At 46.6% G+C, this 21,907-nt stretch overlaps 1 protein-coding gene across 5 annotated transcripts in view; it reads right to left on the bottom strand.

Moving 5' to 3' along the window:
* Positions 1-21,907, bottom strand: part of CAMK1D (calcium/calmodulin dependent protein kinase ID) — a 485,162-nt gene that overhangs the window by 60,823 nt on the left and 402,432 nt on the right. For all 5 annotated transcript variants that reach the window (XM_030819267.1, XM_030819264.1, XM_030819268.1 and 2 more), the window contains exons 4-5: positions 13,267-13,405; positions 4,553-4,679 (exon numbers count right to left, since the gene is read on the bottom strand). In XM_030819267.1, the coding sequence (XP_030675127.1) occupies positions 4,553-4,679; positions 13,267-13,405 (266 nt within the window). The remainder of the gene's footprint in view (positions 1-4,552; positions 4,680-13,266; positions 13,406-21,907) is intronic.

Below are 21,907 nucleotides of genomic sequence, written 5' to 3'. Positions count from 1 at the left end.
CTTCATTTTTCTCCATAGTACTTAAAGCCACCTAACACACGAATGAACGTAGCTATCAATATTTGCTTTATAGCCTATATCTCTCTCACTCAGATGTAAGTGCCACTAGGGAGGGGATTTTTATGTTTTATTCTTCTATTTCTATTGATGTGCCCGCACCCCAGTGCCCAGAACAGAAGGTAGGCAATAAATAAATAATTCTTGAAGGGCTGAATGATGTAGCCCTTAGCATACATTAAGCTGACCTGTTTGCTGTCTCTCTCACAATACTGAGGTCAGAGTTTGTACCTTATTCACATTTGTATTCTTCCTTTTTTTTTTTTTTTTTTTTGAGATGAGTGTCACTCCATTGCCCAGGCTGGAGTGCAGTGGCGCAATCTCAGCTCACTGCAACCTCTGTCTCCCAGGTTAAAGTGATTCTCCTGCCTCAGCCTCCTGAGTAGGGAGGCTGGGATTATAGGCGCCTGCCACCTTGCCTGTCTAATTTTTTGTATTTTTAGTAGAGACAGGGTTTCACCATATTGGCCAGGCTGGTCTGGAACTCCTGACCACAGGTGATCTGCCTGCCTCAGCCTCCCAAGGAGCTGGGATTACAGGCGTGAGCCACCACGCCCGGCCCATATTTGTATTCTCAAACCAAACACTGTACACTTGGCCCTCGTATCCATGGATTCAAAATATGTGGATCCACAGATCAAAAATATTTGAAAAAACAATACAAACAATACAAATAAAAACAATACCTATGACAACTATTTCCACAGCATTTACACTGCATCAGGTATTGTAAGCAATCTAGCAATGACAGTACACGGAGGCCACGCCTAGGTTATATGCAAATACTATGCATTTCATATCAGGAACTCGACCATCTGAGGATGCTGGTATCTGCAGGGTGTGAAGTATCTTGGAACCCAGCCCCTGTGGATACCGTGGGACGAATGCACACAGCACACAGCAGGAACTCAATAAACGCATGCTGAGTGAATGGAAGGGGAAGACAGAAAGAAAACACGGCTAAGATTCATGAGCTGTGTGTTTTTACTACATTCAGGAAGTGTCTGCACAAAGATTTAACAAGACTCAGTGCAGTGAGAGACACAGACTGATACGACCCTAATGCAATGTGATCAGACCATGACGAGAAAAGGGTCATAGAAAGAAGCAGGATGTAAAAGGAGAGGACAAGGTGACATGAAAGCAGTCAAAGGAGGTAACATTTAAAATGGGCTTTGGCGGATGAATAGGACATTGCCATGCAGACTGCAAGGGAGGAAACAGCCCAAGCTCAGCCGGGAACTGCCTAAGGGATGTCTTCCAGACACAAGCTTTCAAAGCAGCCCCTTCCCTACTCTGAAGTTGTGTGCCCTCCACACGACTCACTCCAGAGGCGCACTCTTGGTGGAGTTTCAGCGCTCAGTCAACACAAAACCAATAGAAGAGCGCCATTGCTACAGTCCTCCTCTCCCCCAGCCTCCTCCAGGACAACCTGGTATCTCACAACACCATCATCCAATGGCTCCCCCTGGCTGCCATTTAGAGTAGCAAGAGCAATGGACTCTTCTCAACACCATTCCCGACACATCAGTGCCAGACACAGCAATCAACAGACCCAGACCCCGCAGATGGCAGCAGATTGCTGTCTCTCTCACAATACTGAGGTCAGAGTTTGTACCTTATTCACATTTGTATTCTTCCTTTTTTTTTTTTTTTGAGATGAGTCTCACTCCATTGCCCAGGCTGGAGTGCAGTGGCGCAATCTCAGCCACTGCAGAAAAACTGCCATCCCGCGGGCTTTGCCAAAACACAGAGAAGTAAAACTCAATTTAGAATGTGCTGGAGCTTTCCAGCCAAACATGAGAAGCACGTGATGCGTACGTAGCTAGGGGCCTTCACTGGTTGTCAGAGCGTTTAAATCACAGCCCAAGGGTCAACTTCCTGAAGGGAACAGATGGGCAGGCCACAGTATCAGCACCTTCTCAGCCTGGGGAGACCACTGAAAAGAGGACCAGCACCATGACCTAATAGACTTTTCATTTTCTAATGTCTGAGATTCCCGGTAGTTAGAAGAGGCTCTCCCCACTCATCTTGTCTCATCTCATGTATTCACGGCTTCCCTGATGGCTCAGACCGAGCTGGAGAAATTCCATGCGTATACCACACACACTCTTTCCTCCTGTCGCCACCCCAGGCACATGTCCCCCAGCCAGGGACCATGCTATTCCTGCAACCATTATCACCCTATCCTAGAAGAGATGATCGATTGCTATGCTGTTAATCTCTATCAAAGCCTACACTGGCCTTTTTTTTTTTTTTTGAGATAGCATCTCGCTTTGTCACCCAGGCTGGAACGCAGTGGCGCAATCTCAGCCCACTGCAACTTCCACCCCCAAGGTTCAAGCGATTCTCCTGCCTCAGCCTCCCAAGTAGCTGGGACTACAGGTGTGCACCACCATGCCCGGCTAATTTTTGTACTTTTAGTAGAGATGGGGCTTTGCCATGTTGGCCAGGCTGATCTTGAATTCTTGGACTCAAATGACCCAACCGCCTTGGCATCCCAAAGTGCTGGGATTACAGGCGTGAGCCACTGCACCCGGCCATGCACTGGACCTTTCAAAAATGAGCAGAGCAACCTCTTCTTCTGTGCCTTCTGCATACACACAATCCAGGGAATTGAGCCCCCCTGCGATGGTATCCACACAGCTCCTCCCCAGCCACGTTTCCACCACCTGTGTCTCCCCACTTCTAAACCCTGCTGCTTCTTTCCCTTCCCCTTATTTTGTTCTCTGCCCGCCTCAGCCTGCTCTTGTCTTTCCTCCTCTGAGTTACTCTGAAAATGAAGAGCTATGACACTCGAGCTTGACATGGCTCTGTAATTATATGCAAGGACCTGAAAGGCCACGAAGTGGCCCCAAGGTCATCTGGAGTTTCCCACAATACCCCTTGTAACTCCTTTAGTTTGAGGCCGGCTCTCCTCAGCCTGCCTGGGAAGGTTCTGTGGATGTCCCCAAAGACCCACAGGGTGATGCTGGTCACATAATATGCCTCCTCTCTCAGGTGGGCTCACTGGCTATTCTCATGAAGAAAGGTCACTGCACTTTGCATGACAAGAACTTAGCCTCAGTCGGGCGCGGTGGCTCACGCCTGTAATCCTAGCACTTTGGGAGGCTGAGGTGGGCGGATCACCTGAGGTCAGGAGTTTGAGACCAGCCTGGCCAACATAACAAAACCCTGTCTCTACTAAAAATACAAAAATTAGCCGGACATAGTGGCAGGCACCTGTAATCCCAGCCACTCGGGAGGCTGAGGCAGGAGAACCACTTGAATCCAGGAAGCGGAGGTTGCAGTGAGTCGGGATTGCGCCACTGCACTCCAACCTTGCGACACAGCTAGATTCAGTACCCTACCCACACCCACCCACCCCTCCCCGCCCCCCAAAAAAGAATTCAGCCTCAGACTCCATTTTCCATAACTCTTCCAACCGCATCTTTTTCCTTGCTCTCAGACATTCTTAGCTCGTACTCTCTCCCAGCCTTCGGGCTTTCGCACAAACTGGTTGCTCTTCCTGGGATGCTGTCCTGTAACTCCCACATGGCTGGCTTCTTGCCACCGAGACCAAGGCCCAAGTCTCCTCCCTGTCCTCTCAGCCCAGTCCTGATTCCTTGTCACTCCATGGCAGGCCCCCAGGTTTAGTTTCTTCATAGCACTTAAGATCTGAAATGACCCTGTTTGCTTATTTGTTCCAACTAAAATGTAAGCTCCATGAGGGCAGGCACCATGTCTGTGTCATTCACTGCCTTAACCCCAGTGCCTGGTACAGCATCAGGTACATAGTAGCAACTTTACATACATTTGCTGAATGAATGAATGAATGAATGAATGAATACACTGATGTCAACGAAGGTCTCAGAACAATCACAAGTGTTCTAATGGTGTTTCTCCAGGACCCCAGAAGTCAAAAGATTAACATCAGAATCCAAGTGTTCAGATCTGTCAGTAGTCTTCTCTGCATTTTGGAAGCTTAGTACAAAGAATTGGGGGTTGTGATTTAAGGAAAAACTTGAATGCCTAGCATCGCAGTACAGATCAGGGTTGACTGACTGATGAGAGAGACTTGGTCAAGGTCTGAACCAGGTTCCTCCATCGATGTTCCTATCTCAGTAATTGGAATGTTTTCTTGTGTGTGCACCTTACTGTTATCTCGGTGTCTCATTGTAAATCCCTCAGAAACAGATGTATGCAGTATCTCTGGAAATGGAACCTGGGATTCATCCAAATTAACTCCCAGCCTCCAGTCAGGCCCACAACCAAATCAAATGGGATTTCTACCCAACTGTGCAAAAGTTTTCAGGGGAAATCACTTCCCTGCTATGAATTATTCATTCCAGTGTCCCTCAATCTTTTTATTCTTTCCCCCAAGGGAAATGAAGGCAGCTGTGATTACATGCCAAGCTCATATGCTTTAGACGACTGAGGAGTTGACACGTGGTGACACCACACATGAGGATATCACACACACAGGGGCACATGTGTGCACGCGCACTGTCCTTACCGACATAGCCTGGAGTTCCACAGGCAGTGGACATCACGTCTCCTTTGCCCTCCATTTTTGACAATCCAAAGTCACTGATCATTATTTTGGACTCCTCATCTTGACTGTAGTACAAGAGATTTTCGGGCTAGAAAGAAAATAAGAAAAAAACATTACAAACTACGTGTAAAGCTGGGTTAATTGTGGAAGACTCATTCAACTGCAAAACCTATTCACAACGTCAGGATGTCCTTGATCTTCGGACATAGTAGATGCATCAACTAAAGCAGCTGCCAATAGAAACAGTGCAGACAGCCCGGCACAGCATGTCTGGCACACACAGACTTTCGATCAACGTTAAGTCTCCTTCCTTTACTAATATTTTGTCTACTTTAAAAAACTCACCATATTCTGAGGCAATCTAGAAAGCCGACTGCCTCGCAGACTTGTGGATTTACATCTAGGGTTAGGGAAGGGAGATTCCAGGAAATGAAATAACTCTTACAGGTGCTTCTCTGCTCCTTTTTATGAGTGATTTTTCTTGAATCCAAGGGTCTCTGTTTCTGCCCTCAGCAACATGCCCTCGTGCCCTGCAGTTCTGGGAGATGTGCTGCACTGCACCCTTCACGAAGGCCAGCTGACCCCTGCTCGCTCCCTTGCCAGGACAGCAGAGGGATGCCATCCCGGAATAAATGAATCTGGAATTGGAAGACGCAGCACTTCCAGCCATGTACCCTTAAGAGGTCTGCACTTCTGTTTGCCTTTCTGTGAAGCATGAGTTGATTTCATCCTTTGTCTGCTCCTCTGAACAGTGCTTGGGCAGCAGGAATGCACAGCAAAGGCCTTCTTCCACTTCTTATGGCCCCTGTGTTCCTGTCTTCACTACAGTTCTGCAACATACAGGAGGGGCTGAGAGTGGCAGTCTTGGGGTTGGCATGGGAGCCAATGAAGTATCATTTGCATAGTGTTATATGTAGAATTGGGGAATCTCATTGTTCCTAGCAAGGAAGCGGGGGCGGGGCTTATGGAGGATGAGAAGCTACAGCCTTGGAGCTCGTCCTTGCACTGCTGGGTGGACCTTGAACACAGAGAGGAGCCTGCATTTTTTTTTTTTTTTTTTTTTCTGAAGAGCTGCTGGACTTGATGACTCTTGGATTCATCATCATGGTGACGATTTATCACGGGTGGAGACGATGTCAAGGACTGTCATCTCTGCTGTTGTCCAGGAACGTCCACTCTCCAGGATAATCCTTACCCAGTGAATGAGGAATCATTTCCGTCATTTACACCAACCCTTAAAGGGAGCGCAGCATGAAGAGTCTGACGTGGGAAAGGCATTTTCCCACAGCATTTCCCATCCAGCTCTCCTCCCCAGCCCCAGCGGGGACAGCCACATTCTCTCTCCTCAGGGGTTTGTGGTGAATCTTGGATTCCTAAGGGTCGGACTTCAGAAACTATTCTTATGTAGAGTGTGAAAGGAAAATAAATCTCAGGACCCCAAAATCACTAAGCCAGAGGGAAAAGTAAAGCTGGGAACTACGCAAACCTGCCTCGCATTTTATTCCTAAATAACATAGCTACAAAGATAAAAAAGCCACATTCCTCCCTCATGATTCGCCAATAGGGAAATTCCCTGTGGGCAAAAGACAGACAGACTCAAAGTCTGGCCAGGCACAGTGGTTTACACCTGTAATCCCAGCACTTTGTGAGGCCGAGGCAGGTGGATCACCTGAGGTCAGGAGTTCAAGACTAGCCTGACCAACATGGCGAAACCCCGTCTCTACTAAAAATACAAAAATTAGCCGGGCGTGGTGGCACATGCCTGTAATCCCAGCTACTTGGGAGGCTGAGGCAGGAGAATTGCTCGAACCCAAGAGGCGGAGGTTGCAGTGAGCCAAGATCGCGCCATTGCACTTCAGCCTGGATGACGAGAGTGAAACTCCATCTCAAAATAACTAACTAACTAACTAATTCAAAGTCCTCCCTCTGCTCACGGGAGACAAATGCATACCCGACTGCTTCCTCTGCCTTATTGTTTCACTGAGCCAGACTAAGAGGTGTGAGTGACTATTCCCGTAAACTGTGTATTCAGTGAAGAGCTGATCAGAGACTCAAAAGAAAGCAACCCATTGTCTCTTATCTACCTAAGACCTGGAAGCCTCTGCTTTGACTTGTGCCGCCTTTTCAGACCTAGCCAATGTACATCTTACACATACTGATTGATGTCTCATGTCTCCCTACAATGTATAAAACCAAGCTGTGCCCTGACCACCTTGGGCACATGTCATCAGGATCTCTTGAGGCCGTGTCATGGGCACATTCTTAACCTTGGCAAAATAAACTTTCTAAATTGACTGAGACCTGGCCGGGCACAGCGGCTCATGCCTGTAATTGCGGCACTTTGGGAGACTGAGGCGAGTGGATCACCTGAGGTCAGGAGTTCAAGACCAGCATGATTAACATGGAGAAACCCCGCCTCTACTAAAAATACAAAATTACCCAGGCATGGTGGCGGGTGCCTGTAATCCCAGCTACTCAGGAGGCTGAGGCAGGAGAATCACTTGAATCTGGGAGGCGCGGGTTGCAGTGAGCCGATACTGCGCCATTGCACTCCAGCCTGGGCAGAAAGAGTGAAACTCTGTCTCAAAAATAAATAAAAAAATAAAAATAAATTGACTGAGACCTGTCTCAGATATTTTTGGGTTCACAAAAGCGAGCAGACTTGTTTAGAAAAGTGGTTCTCGGCCTGTTGTGCGACAGAGGCACCTGTGAGGGTATTCACTGGCAGGGGATCTTGCCCTTCAGTGGGTCTGAGATGGGTCCCAGGGCTCTGGATTTCAGAGCTCCACAAGCAGCATTCTGATGTGTCAACATCGCAGTGAAGACATTTTCAGAACTCACCAAGACTCCCTCCTTGACCAAACTTGAGGCAGGTTCCTCTAAGTCCCCTGCTCTCCTCGGCCTTGACCTTGGCCTTGGCCTTCTCTATCCCGCCCCTGCCAGGCCTCCGCAGCCCTGTCTTCGTGAGTTTGCTACGTCGGAGAATCCCCCCACCACGGGTATCTGATCAAGTTCTTCACCCACCCCACCCCCACTGACAGGACTCCTGCTGAAGGCAGGCCAAGGTGAGTCGGTATTGAGACTGGGGTGATAAGGACGCCAGAAAGAAATTATTTAGGCAGATAGTGAGGGTAAAAGAGTCCTCGGCAAGGCTTCCCTTCTAACAAAAAGCAGCCCAATAAATTACTATTTTTTCTAACAAAGAACAGCCTGAAAAATCAAGCTGCAAACATAAATAAGCAAGCTGGAAGCTTTCACCGGTGAATGCCGGCAGCTGTGCCAATAGAAAAGGGCCACCTGGGGGCCAGGCATGTCCAACATGGAGGCTCCATCTCCCTTTTCTTTGTCAGCCATGTGTACGCCACTGCACTCCAGCCTGGGGACAGAGGCAACACTCCGTCTCAAAAAAAAAAAAAAAAAAGAAAAGAAACAGGCAACATGGGGCTGGCCAGGCAGAGAACCCATGTGCATCATAAAAGATTAGGGTGGGGATGGCAGGGCAGGGGGCGGGGTGGGGCTCACACCTGTAATCCCAGCACTTTGGGAGGCCAAGGCAGGCGGATCACCTGAGGTCAGGAGTTTGAGACAAGCCTGACCAACATGGAGAAACCCTGTCTCTACTAAAAATAGAAAATTAGCCGGGCATGGTGGCACATGCCTGTAATCCCAGCTACTAGGGAGACTGAGGCAGGAGAATCACTTGAACCTGGGAGACAGAGGTTGCAGTGAGCCGAGATTGCGCCATTGCACTCCAGCCTGGGCAACACGAGTGAAACTCCGTTTCAAAAAAAAGATTAGGGTGGGGGCGGCCAGCTTTTCATGCCCTATGGAAATGGCACACCTAGCCCTAACTAGTTTTTTGTATCCTATACAAATGGCACACCTGGTCCAACCAATCTTTTGTGCCTCATATAAGTCAGACACCACCTCCTCAAGCTCAGCTATAAACCCCCCTGCATCTCACCGCAGACCAGAAACCCACTTGGGACCCCTCTCTCTACAGGACAGAGCTCTTCTCTTTCTTTCACGTACTAAATGTCCGCTCTTAAGCTCACTCCTTGTGTGTCTGCAACCTTGATTTCCTTGGCGTGAGACGATGAATCTCGTGTATCACCCCAGACAACGAGGCCACTTCAAAGGCATCAGAGATCTGATGAGATCACAAGGGTGGAAGATTTCAGCTCAACTGATTCAGCAGCATTCTTGCTAAAAACTGGACCTACTGACAGCCAGAGAGCAGGGCCTAGTCAGAAAGGGGCCTTTGTCAATGTCTAAGCCCTTAGCCTGCCTTTAGCAGGAATCCTGCCAGGTCAAGTTAGCAAAAATCCCCCTGATTTCCCATCCACTACCCCCTCCCCTCTCTTCTTTGGCTATAAATCCCTACTCGTCTTGCTGTATCCCAAGTTAGGCTCAATGGCATTGCAATGGTCTTGAATAAAGCCTTCCTTACCATTTCAAGTAGTGTCAAAATAATTTTGTTCTTTAACAGAAACTAAAGAATAAATACTATCCTTCACTTCAAGTAACAACACAAAAAGGGATGGCAGTTAAGAGTCACTGTGACATTAATTTTGTGGATGAAGCAGGAGAGTAGAAGAAAATCAACTGTGCACTGAAGGATGCTTCCAATAAGGTTTTCTTTTTTCTTTTTTTTTTTGAGATGGAGTATCACTCTGTCACCCAGGCTAGAGTGCAGTAGCGCAATCTCAGCTCACTGAAACCTCCGCCTCTTGGGTTCAAGGAATTCTCCTGCCTCAGCCTCCCGAGTAGCTGGGATTACAGGCATGTGCCACCACACACAGCTACTTTTGTATTTTTAGTAGAGACAAGGTTTCATCATGTTGGCCAGGCTGGTCTCAAACTCCTGACCTCAGGCGATCCATCTACCTCGGTCTCCCAAAGTGCCGGGATTACAGGCATGAGCCACCGCGCTGGCCCCAATGAGTTTTAAAAGAAAGTAAAGTGGCCAATCAGTTGAAACAAGGATACTGTCATGCTTAGAAAAGGGGCGGGAATGCTCGAATCATAAAGTCCACGTGGTTCATGTTTTCTCTGGATGTTTACGGATCCTCCTTTGCTAAACAATAAGGATCCAATCATGGGTGCAGAGAGGACAATGCTGTTGTTTCTGATTTTTTTATCTTCCTTGTCCCAGGAGGTGATAAGGAGCGGAGAATAAGTGATTTCACACTGCTAAACAAGGCATAATCCTGGCAAGGGGTGGCCAAAGGGCCCAGTGCATCCACACGTGCCTCCTAGAAAAGATTCATCTGGGTCAATAAAATGCTCTTTTGAAGACCAATTATGCACAAGGAGGGTTAAATCAACTGGTCATTCACAGTTTAGATCAATAATTTTTTTTTTTTTTGAGACGAAGTGTTACTTTTCTCACCCAGGCTACAGTGCAGTGGCGCGATCTTGGCTCACTGCAAACTCTGCCTCCCGGGTTTAAGCGATTCTCCCACCTCAGCCTCCCGAGAAGCTGGGATTACAGGCACCTGCCACCACACCCGGCTAATTTTTGTATTTTTAGTAGAGATGGGGTTTCACCATGTTGGTCAGGCTGGCCTTGAACTCCTGATCTCGGGCAATCCACCCGCCTCGGCCTCCCAAAGTGCTGGGATTACAGGCGTGAGCCACCATGCCTGGCCGAGCAATACTTTTAATTGGCCTTGTAAGGACAGCAGGGCTTTTCCTGGGGGATGGGAGTGGGGGAGGAGGGAAGATGGTGGGGGAGAGGCAGGCTCAGGTATCATCTGGGTGGGAGGCCCTGATCCCCGATCCCAACAGGAGGGCTGTGGGGGTGGGGGCCACAGGGAGAGGGTCTGGCCCACATTGCATCACAATTCCTCCTGGTATCCAAAGAGGTCTGGGACTCCCTGGAAAAATTAAGTTTTCTGCATATTATGGCATCTTTGCAAGACAACTGGTGGCCAATACCTGAGTTGGAAGATCAGCCCCAGCCCTTTATAATAATCCACATAATTAGCTTTAAAAAGATCGGAATCAACACACTTCTGGTAACATTAATGTTATCCATAATCACATTCCCACTCCAGTGATTCTCAACCAGGGGCAATTTTGCCCCCCAGGGGATGGCTATCTGGCAATGCCTAGGGACATTTGTAGCTGTTAACAATTCCAGACGTAGTACTGGTATCCGTGGGCAGAAGCCAAGGATGCTGCTCTAAATCTCACAGTGCCCAGGGCTGAATGCCAATGGTGCAGGGGCTGAGAAACCCGATCCTAATCCACTGAGGCAGGAGCAGGCATTTCCAGTCTCAGTCAGTTCATTTTGCAAAAAGAGCAACTGTCTCTAAAAGCTTCTTGGGGCAACAAGACATCGCGTAACTTTCTATAAGGAGAAAGAGGCACATTTGTAGGTTGGCTGGGGCAGTATTCCGATTGCTGCACTAAGCTTAAATTAACACGATCATCCTCTCTCTATTGCTCTGGGCTTGGTTATATAGGTTGTTTTAACTTTAATTTTCTTAGCTGTTTACGCAAATTTAGTAGTCCAATTTCAACTTCCTCCTCATAGATCAAACTCCTTTGTGCCTCTGAAAAGACATCACAGAAAGGTCCTAAAATGGCAGTGTTCTTTACATAACGACAGGCCCGGTGATCTTAAGGCTCCACAGGATGGAAGCTGCAAATACTTCTCCAAAAGCATTACATGGGTTAATTAAAAACATTATCTCCCATACAGCCAGTCAGCCTTTCCAAGGGAGAGATAAACACTGCCCCTCCTGGATATGCCTTATTTGCTTAGAAATTATTTTTCTAATAAGTACAGACAGCTAGCCCATCACAGCATATCCCTGTGGTCACCACACGAACGTGTTCAGAGAGAGCTGCCTATGTGTTCTGGAAGCACAGAACTGGCATTTGTGGAGGCACAAGACAGCAGAGAAGGCCCGGAGGCCTGGCAGAGGTGCCAGGTCAGCTGAGCTAGCCCCTACCTAGCCCTCTGAAGTATCTCCAGGCCCTGAACATGAGCTGACTATGCCCACAGCCATTTCAGATGTCAAGAAGCCTGCAGAGGATGAAGGCTCAAAGGGATCCACTAAGATTCCCAAATATCCTCGCCCAGTGGTTTTCCAAGAGCAGTTGCCAGACCAGCATCGTCCTCACGGGCAGACCTGTTAGAAACGCAAGTTTTCAGCCCCCACTGGAGACCTAACAGAATCAGACCACTGGGGATGGGGCAGCAGTCTGTATTTTCATATCCCTCCAGACAATTCTGATATGGGGGAACATTCGGGAACCACTGCCTGGGTCAATGGAACATGACAACATGCAGAAAAACCATGGTAGTGAGTCTTTATGAAAGAAAAAGTGACACCACTTTATTCCTTAATACCCAGTAGCAGATAATGGCCAGGTGCATAAACTCTGTTTATATAAATGTTTATGACTGGTTCTTTAAATTGATTTTGATTTCCCACAGTTGTGTACAGCACAGCTTCAAGACAATATGATCCTCGTGTTTATAAGGAGTGGTGGGTATGTGTGCTGGGGTGGAATTTTTGTCTTGACTGGTGCAGTAAGCTCTGGGAGCTGGGCCTGTAAACATCCTAGAATGAGGTCACATTGCAGCTGTGGGTCAACCGCACTGCTTTCTACTGTTTCTCCAGTTGATATGTCTGATACCTATCTTTGGTACCATATGTGTGACATCCACCCTTCAATACTGTATGTTTGACATCTGTCCTTCAGTGTCTACACAGACCTGCTGGGGAGAGGCATATATGCCCATATAAGGCCCAGATCCTTCTGTGCCAATGGGTAAAGGGTCAATATACCAAAACCTCATTAGGAAACTGTAAGAAAAGAACCTGCAGGACACTATTTTTATTTATTTATTTATTTTTTTTTTGAGAAGGAGTTTCGCTCTGCTGCCAGGCTGGAGTGCAGTGGCACGATCTTGGCTCACCGCAACCTTTGCCTCCCGGGTTCAAGCGATTCTCCTGCCTTGGCTTCCTGAGTAGCTGGGACTACAGGCACGTGCCACTACACCCAGCTAATTTTTGTATTTTTGTAGAGATGGGGTTTCACCGTGTTGGCCAGGATGGTCTTGATCTCTCGACCTCGTGATCTGCCTGCCTCAGCCTCCCAAAGTGCTGGGATTACAGGAGTGAGCCACCATGACAAGCCAGTCACAGCTCTTTTAACCTGTTTTTTTTCCCTTCTATTTCCTTCTCCCTCTTCTATATCTGCTTACCTTCTGTTTCCCTTCACTTTCCTCTCATGGTGTCTGACCACTGCTCTTTCTTTTATACAGTGTGTTGTGCTGCAGTGGAGCTGGAATTGGCAAAGGTGCTGCGGAACTGCACCGGGAGGAGGGTTTCTGTAGCCTACGTGTCTTGAGCAAAATCGTCTCTTAGATGGGCTTGAAGCAATATATAACCCACCTCCCTGTAACCCTTTGGCTACATAATGGTTGTAAAAATCTCATGAACAGTGGCCAGCCATGTGAATCTTCATCTTCTTCCAAGATACTTCTGGGTCTGGATCCCAAAGGCTCTGACAACTGGAAGTACACAAATGCCCACCATCTGTTGCACCCACTCTACATCAGAGCAGCCACATGCCCCCGCTGGCATCAGCCCTCTTGGATGGGTGCATTGCGGGCTGCAGAGTGGCTGCAGGATGCTGCTGAGTGATGGCCTCACCTTGAGGTCTCTGTGGACGATGCCCATTCTGTGGAGATAGTACACAGCGTCCAAGACTTGGCGGATCAGAGTGCTGGCATCTTTCTCCGTATAAAACCCCTTCTCCACTATCCGGTCAAACAGCTCTCCACCGGACACCCTGGCAAAAAAGAACAAATTAGAAGTTTGAAAGGATCTGTTGAATTGTGAAGGGAAAGCGTCCAATGTGACAAAAAACCCAAACTTTATTGCAAAAATGAATCCATCTTCAGATTGAGATGTTGCCCCTCTATTTCCTGGCTATAGCCAGGAAATGTTTCCATGTCACAGCAGTGCAAATGTCTGGAACCAACTAAAGGAAATTTAAATAAACAGGATCCATGGACCAGCCACACCTGGGGTCTGTCCAGGCCTCTGCCTCTGTTCTGCTGTGATGATGTAAAGTTTAAAAAAACCCTTCCTGAATACCAGCATCCTCGGATACAGGAAGATGACCCTGAATAAGATGTCTCCTTTGCATGAGACAGTATCCTTAAATGACCGAGAGTGTTGTGGGCAAAATGCTGGCCTGCCAACGGGATGTCTGGGTTTTTGACCAAGTTCTGCTCCTGATATACTGAGCTACGAACACTCCCTGAATCCCTGGACCTTGATGTTTTTATGTGTAAAATTAGGGGATGAATCTAGTCAACCTTTTCAACAGTGGGTGGGAGTATGCCTTCGGAATGATCAGAACCTCAAAGCCACTTGTGATTTATGAAAAAGCAGGCAAGAAATCAAGACTATATTTCATTACTTTGCTTTGGTTTTAGTGATGCTGTATCCTTTTTATTCGCTTTGCATTTCAGATTGCATTTAACATTTTTAAACATTTTTCGAAATGGGACTAGGTTGGCAAGGGTCAAGAAGCTCTGGGGGGGGCAACCTCTCTGGCACCTTTCAGCTCTGATATTTTATGTTGCTCTGAGTTCAACAAAATAATGGAAGTGTACGAGCCAGAATACAAGAAACTCAACTAGTGTTCTCCAAATCATTAAGCCATCTTGGAAATAAATTTCAAGGGATTTATTAACACTACCAAAAAAAAAAAAAAGAAACATCTTTCAAAAACAAGATGAGACAGATTTGAAATGCTAAAGTCAAAAAGCAGCTTAAAAAACAACACTTAAAGCTTTCATAGATACAACAAAAGACAAGCCCTACGGTAACACACACTCATACACAAACACACAAAGATAGGATTCATTTTCTGCAAGGGACGGCAATTTATGTGCAATAACTGAAACCACTGAAACCTTCTTTTAAAAAAACTAATCAAAGAACCACTGCAGCTATAAAAGGCCTATGTGCTTGTCTCTTCCATTACTGTAGTCATAGCAGGCAATATTGTGCTTGGATAATGTTTCATTTCCAAGGCAAACTGACAATCTAGGTAAGAAAGAAAAGGTGCTCAGGAGAAATAAAAAAGCAATTCAAAGAGTGAAAAGAAATGGAAACGACTGGGAGAAACTACATTTTGACGACCGTGTTGTCTCAATGATCCATGCTTAGGTAAGCCAAGAGCCCAAGATATTCCTCCTGACACCAACTTCTCTCCACTCGTCATTTTCCAAGAACCTTCCCCCAACAAGTTTCAACATGCGAAACTTTGCAGAGCTAGAGAATGTACCACAAGAGGTAGACTGCTGTTAGGGACGAGGTGAGTCTGGGTGCCCTGGAGGCATTCACTTCTTATTTTTTCTGAGACAGGGTCTCATTCTGCAGCCCAGGCTGGAATGCAGTGGCATGATCACTGCTCTCTGCAGCCTTGACCTTCCGGGGCTTAAGCGATCCTCCCACCCCTACCTCAGCTTCCTGAGTAGCTGGGACCACAGGTATGCGCCACCACGCCCGGCTGATTTTTGTATTTTTAGTAGAGACGGAGTTTCACCATGTTGCCCAGGCTGGTCTCAAACTCGTGGGCTGAAGAGATCCTCCCCCTTTGGCCTCCCAAAGTGCTGGGATTACAGGAGTGAGCCACAGCACCCGGCCTGCATTCACTTAATTATTTATTCAACTACTCACTCAACATTTCCTGGGTGCCCATTACATGCCAGCGAGCATGCCCAGTGGGAGGCAATCGAGGCAGCTTTTGCTCTGAAGGAGGGACGTCTGTTACGATTATGCCCTTCCACATAGGCCCCCTTCCAGTAGCGGCCTCCCTAACTGCTGTCTCCGGGGCTCGCTTCTCACTGTTCTGCCTGCTACCATCTCCTCTCCTCTGCAACTGCTGGATGGCCTCTGGCAAGAACGCTTACCCCCCGCTTCCACTGCTCCCACCACCTCCTGCCCTTAGGACCCCATGATCCAAACCTGGCTGACCTGCCTCCCTCAAAACCTACCTGTCCTGCTTCCCATTCTGTCAAGGTCCTCTTTTTCCCCATTATGTGATATATAAGGTATGGACGAATTCTACTGAATGAAAATACCTGCATGAAGTATTTTCTGTCTTACAGCAGTGCCATAGGGCAGCAATGCAGTGAAAACGGAAGCATCAAAGGGTAGTATGTACTGTTGCAGGGTCTCAATGCTCTGCACTTTTAATATTCTGCTTCTTACATCTCAAACTGCACCAGGGCTCTATTTTTCTGAACATTGCTTGGAAAGAATCTGGTCTCCTTAGAAACCGAGGCACAAGGGGAAAGTTTAGAATCTTGCCAATAAAGAAATACGACAATATGATATTGTCATATATTTTATGACTAATAAAAATATCTTAAATCTGCAAATCTCTTTGTACTATTCAAAATTCTCCTTAAGCCTGCATTTCAAAAACCTATGGTACTGTTATACACTGAATGTTTATGTCCCCCAGAATTTATAAGCTGAAGACTCAATTCCCAATGTGATGATGGCGTTTGGAGGTGGGGTCTTTGGGAGGTGATTAGGTTTAGATGAAGTCAAGAGGATGCAGCCGGGTGTGGTGGCTCACGTCTGTAATCCCAGCACTTTGGGAGGCTGGGGAGGGCGGATCACCTGAGGTCAGGAGTTCAAGACCAACCTGGCCAACACGGTGAAAACCTGTCTCTACAAAAACACAAAAATTAGCTGGGCATGATGGCGGGTGCCAGTACTCCCAGCTACTTGGGAGGCTGAAGCAGGAGAACTGCTTGAACTGGGGAGGCAGAGGTTGCAGTGAGCCGAGATCACGCCATTGCATTCCAGTAATGGAGCAAAACTCCATCTCAAAAAAAAAAAGAGCATGGCCCCCATGCTGGGATCAGTGTCCCTGTAAGAAGAAGGAGACCAGAACTCTCTCTTTACCATGTGAGGACACAAGGAGAAGGCAGCTGCCTCCAAGGCAGGAATGGAGCCTTCACTATAATCTTTCCACACTAGCACCCTGATCTCAGACTTCCAGCCTCCAGAACTGTGAGAAAGCAAATTTCTGTTGTTTAACCCCATCTATATGGCATTTTGTTGTGGCAGCCAGCACTGACTTATTCATAAAGCTAGCTGTGAGGTAGACACTGTCCCAGAATCACTGCTGGGGAGATAAGTTTGGCAACTGCATGTCTCATTTTCAGGCTTGCAGACCATGCTTAGGTTGGCTGTTTGGTTACTGAGCTGACTGAGAGATTTTTTTTGAGTCAGACACCTTCTATGTCAAGCCTCCTGTATGCATGTTTGAAAGCTCCACATCAGAAATGAAGTTCCCCAATTAAAACATGCAAAGCATCAGAATGAAGTTAGAAGGGACAGGGGTCAAGTGACTGGGAAAGAGGAGTAGAACCACAGTAATGTATCAATAAATTAAAATGAATAAATGAGGCTGGGCACAGTGGCTCACGCCTGTAATCCCAGCACTTTGGGAGGCCAGGGCGGCTGCGGCTGCAGTGAGCTATGATTGCACCACTGCACTCCAGTCTGGGTGAAGGACCAAGACCCTGTCTCAAAAAAAATAAAGTGAATCAATGGCATAATAGCTATTAAGAAAGAGGCTCAGCTTCGTAGGATGCAGATCTAGAAAGGTAAACAGGTTGGCAAAGATTAAGGAAGCAGAAGACAGAAGAGATAGTCAAAAATTCTCTACTCTTCTGAATTCCAACTTTGAGGTTTATTTAGAAGAACCTGCCTCTGCACGGAACTTGGGTTTGTTCCGTTTCTTTTTTCTTTTTTTCTTTGAGACGGAATCTCGCTTTGTCGCCCAGGCTGCAGTGCAGTGGTGCGATCTCGGCTCACTGCAAGCTCCCTGGGTTCACGCCATTCTCCTGCCTCAGCCTCCTGAGTACCTGGGACTACAGGTGCCCAGCACCAGGCCCGGCTCATTTTTTTTGTATTTTTAGTAGAGATGGGGCTTCACCGTGTTAGCCAGGATGGTTAGCTAACGATCTTCTGACCTCGTGATCCACCCACCTCGGCCTCCCAAAGTGCTGGGATTACAGGCGTGAGCCACCGCGCCCAGCTGCGTTTGTTCAGTCTCTAATCTTCCTTGCCTAAGACAGTATAATGCTATTGTATTGTGTACAAATTTTAAATATGCAAATAGGAAATCGTTTGATATAATAATCTCAGTAAAATTCCAGTATGTTTCCCAAATTTTACACGATCCAAATCCTTTCAAATTAAGAAGTAATGGTCAAAAAACATAACATCATTTCGAAGTTGCTGGACTGAGTAAACTCAGCTCTGATGACACAGTGGTATACTGCAATGCAGTGTAATCGAGTCAGTATACAATGTATCCCTTGTTAGTCCTTGGCCAGCCATGCTGTTGTTTACAAGCATTCAAAACTTCTCCATCTGATTTTGGTAGATATCCTGTTATCTTACAATTTACTGCTAATTGTAATTTAAAGTATTTTATGTCTTCTAACAGTATCAACCACATTCATTAAAAGGGAACACTTCTGCTAATGCTGGAAGCAGGCTCCAATAATCCATTCTATTCTAGAATGGAAGCTAGATGTAATAAAATAATACGAAGAAGGCCAAATAGTACAATGCTGTGAGAGCAGTCTGAGAAATACCAGCCATGATGCTAGGGTAATAAAAAGTAGTGGCACAGCAAGTATTTGAAATTCACCTTCGAAATACCTTTGAAATTCACAATGCCTGCCCTATGACAAGGCCAGGGGAGTGGAGAAGACACAGGGCATGCTGCAAGAGCTGTGAGGTCTCATTGGGCCCCAGAGCAAGGCTGGTTATAAATATGTTTTCTAAGCAGCATTTCTCTTCTTTATATTTAGTCCTAAGGGGAAGATACTCCTGAAATCTGTAGGCTGTGATGAAGAAAGGCTGCAAACAAAGCATTTTCCAACGGAGAAACCCCAAGGTCCAGAAGGCAGATATTTACATTTTTTTATTATTATTGTACTTTAAGTTTTAGGGTACATGTGCCATCTCATACCAGTTAGAATGGTTCTCATTAAAAAGTCAGGAAACAACAGGTGCTGGAGAGGATGTGGAGAAATAGGAACACTTTTACACTGTTGGTGGGACTGTAAACTAGTTCAACCATTGTGGAAGTCAGTGTGGCGATTCCTCAGGGATCTAGAACTAGAAATACCATTTGACCCAGCCATCCCATTACTGGGTATATACCCAAAGGATTATAAATCATGCTGCTATAAAGACACATGCACACGTATGTTTATTGCGGCACTATTCACAATAGATATTTACATTTTTAACCTGGCTTGGAGAAAGTTAGTTTCCATCTTCTCGATCTTTTCCTCAATCAAGACCCACCTTGGCTGAACCTGAGATTCCCCTCTTCCCACGAAAGGCAGCTGCCTATCATCCCACACTGGTGCCTATAATCGTCATAACTTCATTAGGTTTGGTGCCCACCTACACACACTCCCTGCTCCTGGGGGGACCCTCTCACCCACTTCTCAGAGATTAAGGTTTTATTTCATGCAACCTCTCCCCTCAATATTTTCCTCCTTCAACAAATCCTACTTTAATAACTTCTAAAAATCTTTATTCTTAGAATTCCATTTCACAGTAACTTCCAGGCCTCAATCTGTTCAGAAATTTCCAAAATATAAACACACGCCTTTCCATCTAATAGACTGGCTATATTTAGCCACCTGTATACAGTTACACTCTGATTCTGGGCGTTTTGCCTTCTCTATATCTGGGTGTTATGGACTGAACTGAGTACCCTTAGCTAAAATCCATGTGGCAAAGTCCTGACCCCCTAGTACACCTCAGAATCTGACTGTATTTGGAGATAGGGCCTTTAAAGAGGTAACTAAGGTTTAACGAGTTCGTATGGATGGGCCCTAATCCAATAGGACTGGTGTCCTTACACAAACAGGAAGAGACACTGGGAATTCCATGCATACAAGGAAGACCATGTAAGGACTCAGCAAGAAGACAGCCGTCTGCAAGCCAAGGAAAGAGGCCTCAAGAGAAATCAACCCTGCTGACACCCTGATCTTGCACTTCCAGCCTCCAGAACTGTGAGAAGATAAATGCCTATTGTTTAAGCCACCTAGTCTGTGGTATTCTGTTACATTAGCCCAAACAAACACGCCAGGCAACATAAAGGATCTTCCATACTCACGCAATGTGTCTTTGAATATACATTCTCTTTATATATCTTTCCCAGGTTTATTGGGGAAAACCCACCCACCATGTTTGCTACTTTATTGTGCTTTGTTTCTTCACCAAATCATGGAATGATCCTGTACGGAGCCAGACAATATGCCGTCTCTGTTTCCAACAGGTGTGTAGTCCAGTGTGGGAGCCTGACGAACACAGCCAAGTAAACCAGGGTGTGAATGGCTTTGAGGGTGGAGGGAGGCAGAGTGGTGAGGGTGCTTTGGAAGACTTCAAAAGGGCACCCAGAAGGGACCCCTGGGATGGGGCAGGAGGAGGTGAATCTGAGCTGTCTTAAAAGCAGGAGCAGGCTGGGCGTGGTGGCTCACACCTGTAATCCCAGCACTTTGGGCAGCTTAGGTGGGTGAATCACCTGAGGTCAGGAGTTCAAGACCAGCCTGGACAACATGGTGAAACCCATCTCTACTAAAAATACAAAAATTAGCCAGGTATGGTGGCACACTCCTGTAATCCCAGCTACTCGGGAGGCTGAGGCAGGAGAATCGCTTGAGCCCGGGAGGTGGAGGATGCAGTGAGCCAAGATCACACCACTGCATTCCAGCCTGGGCAACAAGAGTGAAACTCCGTCTCAAAAAAATAAGAAATAAAACTAAAAAGGAGGAGCAGTATTTAGTTAAGTGAAGAGAAGCCCAGTGGGAAGCCAAGGCCCAATAAATGGAATTATACTGAAAAAGGGGAACCAGTGACAGCAGCCAGAACTCATTCTTTTGGAGAACACAGGCCATGAGAGAAGGGTTAGAAATGCTGGGTGGAGAGGTGAAACAGTCTAGTGGGTGGCTGGTGCAGCCACTGTTGAGTGCGTTCAGCGACGGCCCCTCTGAACGACACGAACGAGGCAGCCACATGTGGTCAGGGGAAAAGCATTCCAGGCAGAAGAGTGAAGCAGCCCGTTCTAAGATCCCGAGGACCACACGGGGTGGAGGGTATTTGGAAAAAAATCTCACAACTGAGAATTGTGACTTCTGCATTAATTAGATATCTCTCTGAGGTTCAGAGCTATCAACCTAGCATGATATATTTCCTGAAGTGTCCTAGGTTAACGAACCAGTCACTGACATGGCATGGCCCCAGCTAGTGACCTTCTGGTTGAACACAGCCAGCATGAGCTTTGCACTAACAGATGTTCTCGAATGTATTAATTTTTGAAAATATTTTGTAATTAGCTCTTTGATGGTCACATATTGGTCTTTCTAAAATTAGTTCCAGTTAGGAAGACTGTACTTGGTAGGCAGTGGCGCGATCTCTGCTCGCTGCAACCTCTGCCTCCCAGGTTCAAGTGATTCTCCTGCCTCAGTCTCCCCAGTATCGGGGACTACAGGCGCATGCCACCATGCCCAGCTAATTTTTGTATTTTTAGTAGAGATGGAGTTTCACCATGTTGGCCAGGATGGTCTCAACGTCTCAATCTCCTGACCTTGTGATCCGCCCGCCTCAGCCTCCCAAAGTGCTGGGATTACAGGCATGAGCCACCATGCCCGGCCAATTGTTTTTCAATTATACTTTTTCCGATACTAAAGTCATTTGATATTCCTTGAGTAGATGACAAGTGGAAGAGACAGGAGATGGCTCTGTCAGAGGCCTCAGAATATGACTTAGTTACAGACAGTTCGTAAGACCAGTGGCTCCTGGGAAGGGAATTGCCAGTGGCTGTAAGCACGTCCTGGTCTCTCTTGGGTGGGTGACTCTACTAAAAACTTATGGAGAACAATTATTCAATTACATACACTCAAGAGATTCAGAACGTGAAGACAAATTGATAGGACCCCGATTCTATGACAAGTCTAAAAGATGCCTTTAATTCCTTTGTTCAGTTTTAATGGGAGTTTATTATGTGTATCTATTTATATTTTTTTATTTGGACAAATTTAAGGGGTACAAGTGCAGCTTGTTACATGGAAATACTGTAGTGGTGAAGTCTGGCTTTTAGTGTAACAATCACTCAAAGAGTGTGCCTTGTCCCCATTAGGTAATTTCTCATCCTTCATCCCCCTTCTACCCTCCCGAGTCTCCAATGACTATAATTCCACATGCTAGGTCCATATGTACACATTAT

Source organism: Nomascus leucogenys, chromosome 9 (assembly GCF_006542625.1).
Source record: "Nomascus leucogenys isolate Asia chromosome 9, Asia_NLE_v1, whole genome shotgun sequence".
Taxonomy (NCBI): Eukaryota; Metazoa; Chordata; class Mammalia; order Primates; family Hylobatidae; genus Nomascus; species Nomascus leucogenys.
The sequence above is the reverse complement of the archived record's forward strand: the minus strand, read 5'-3'. Positions and strand labels throughout refer to the sequence as shown.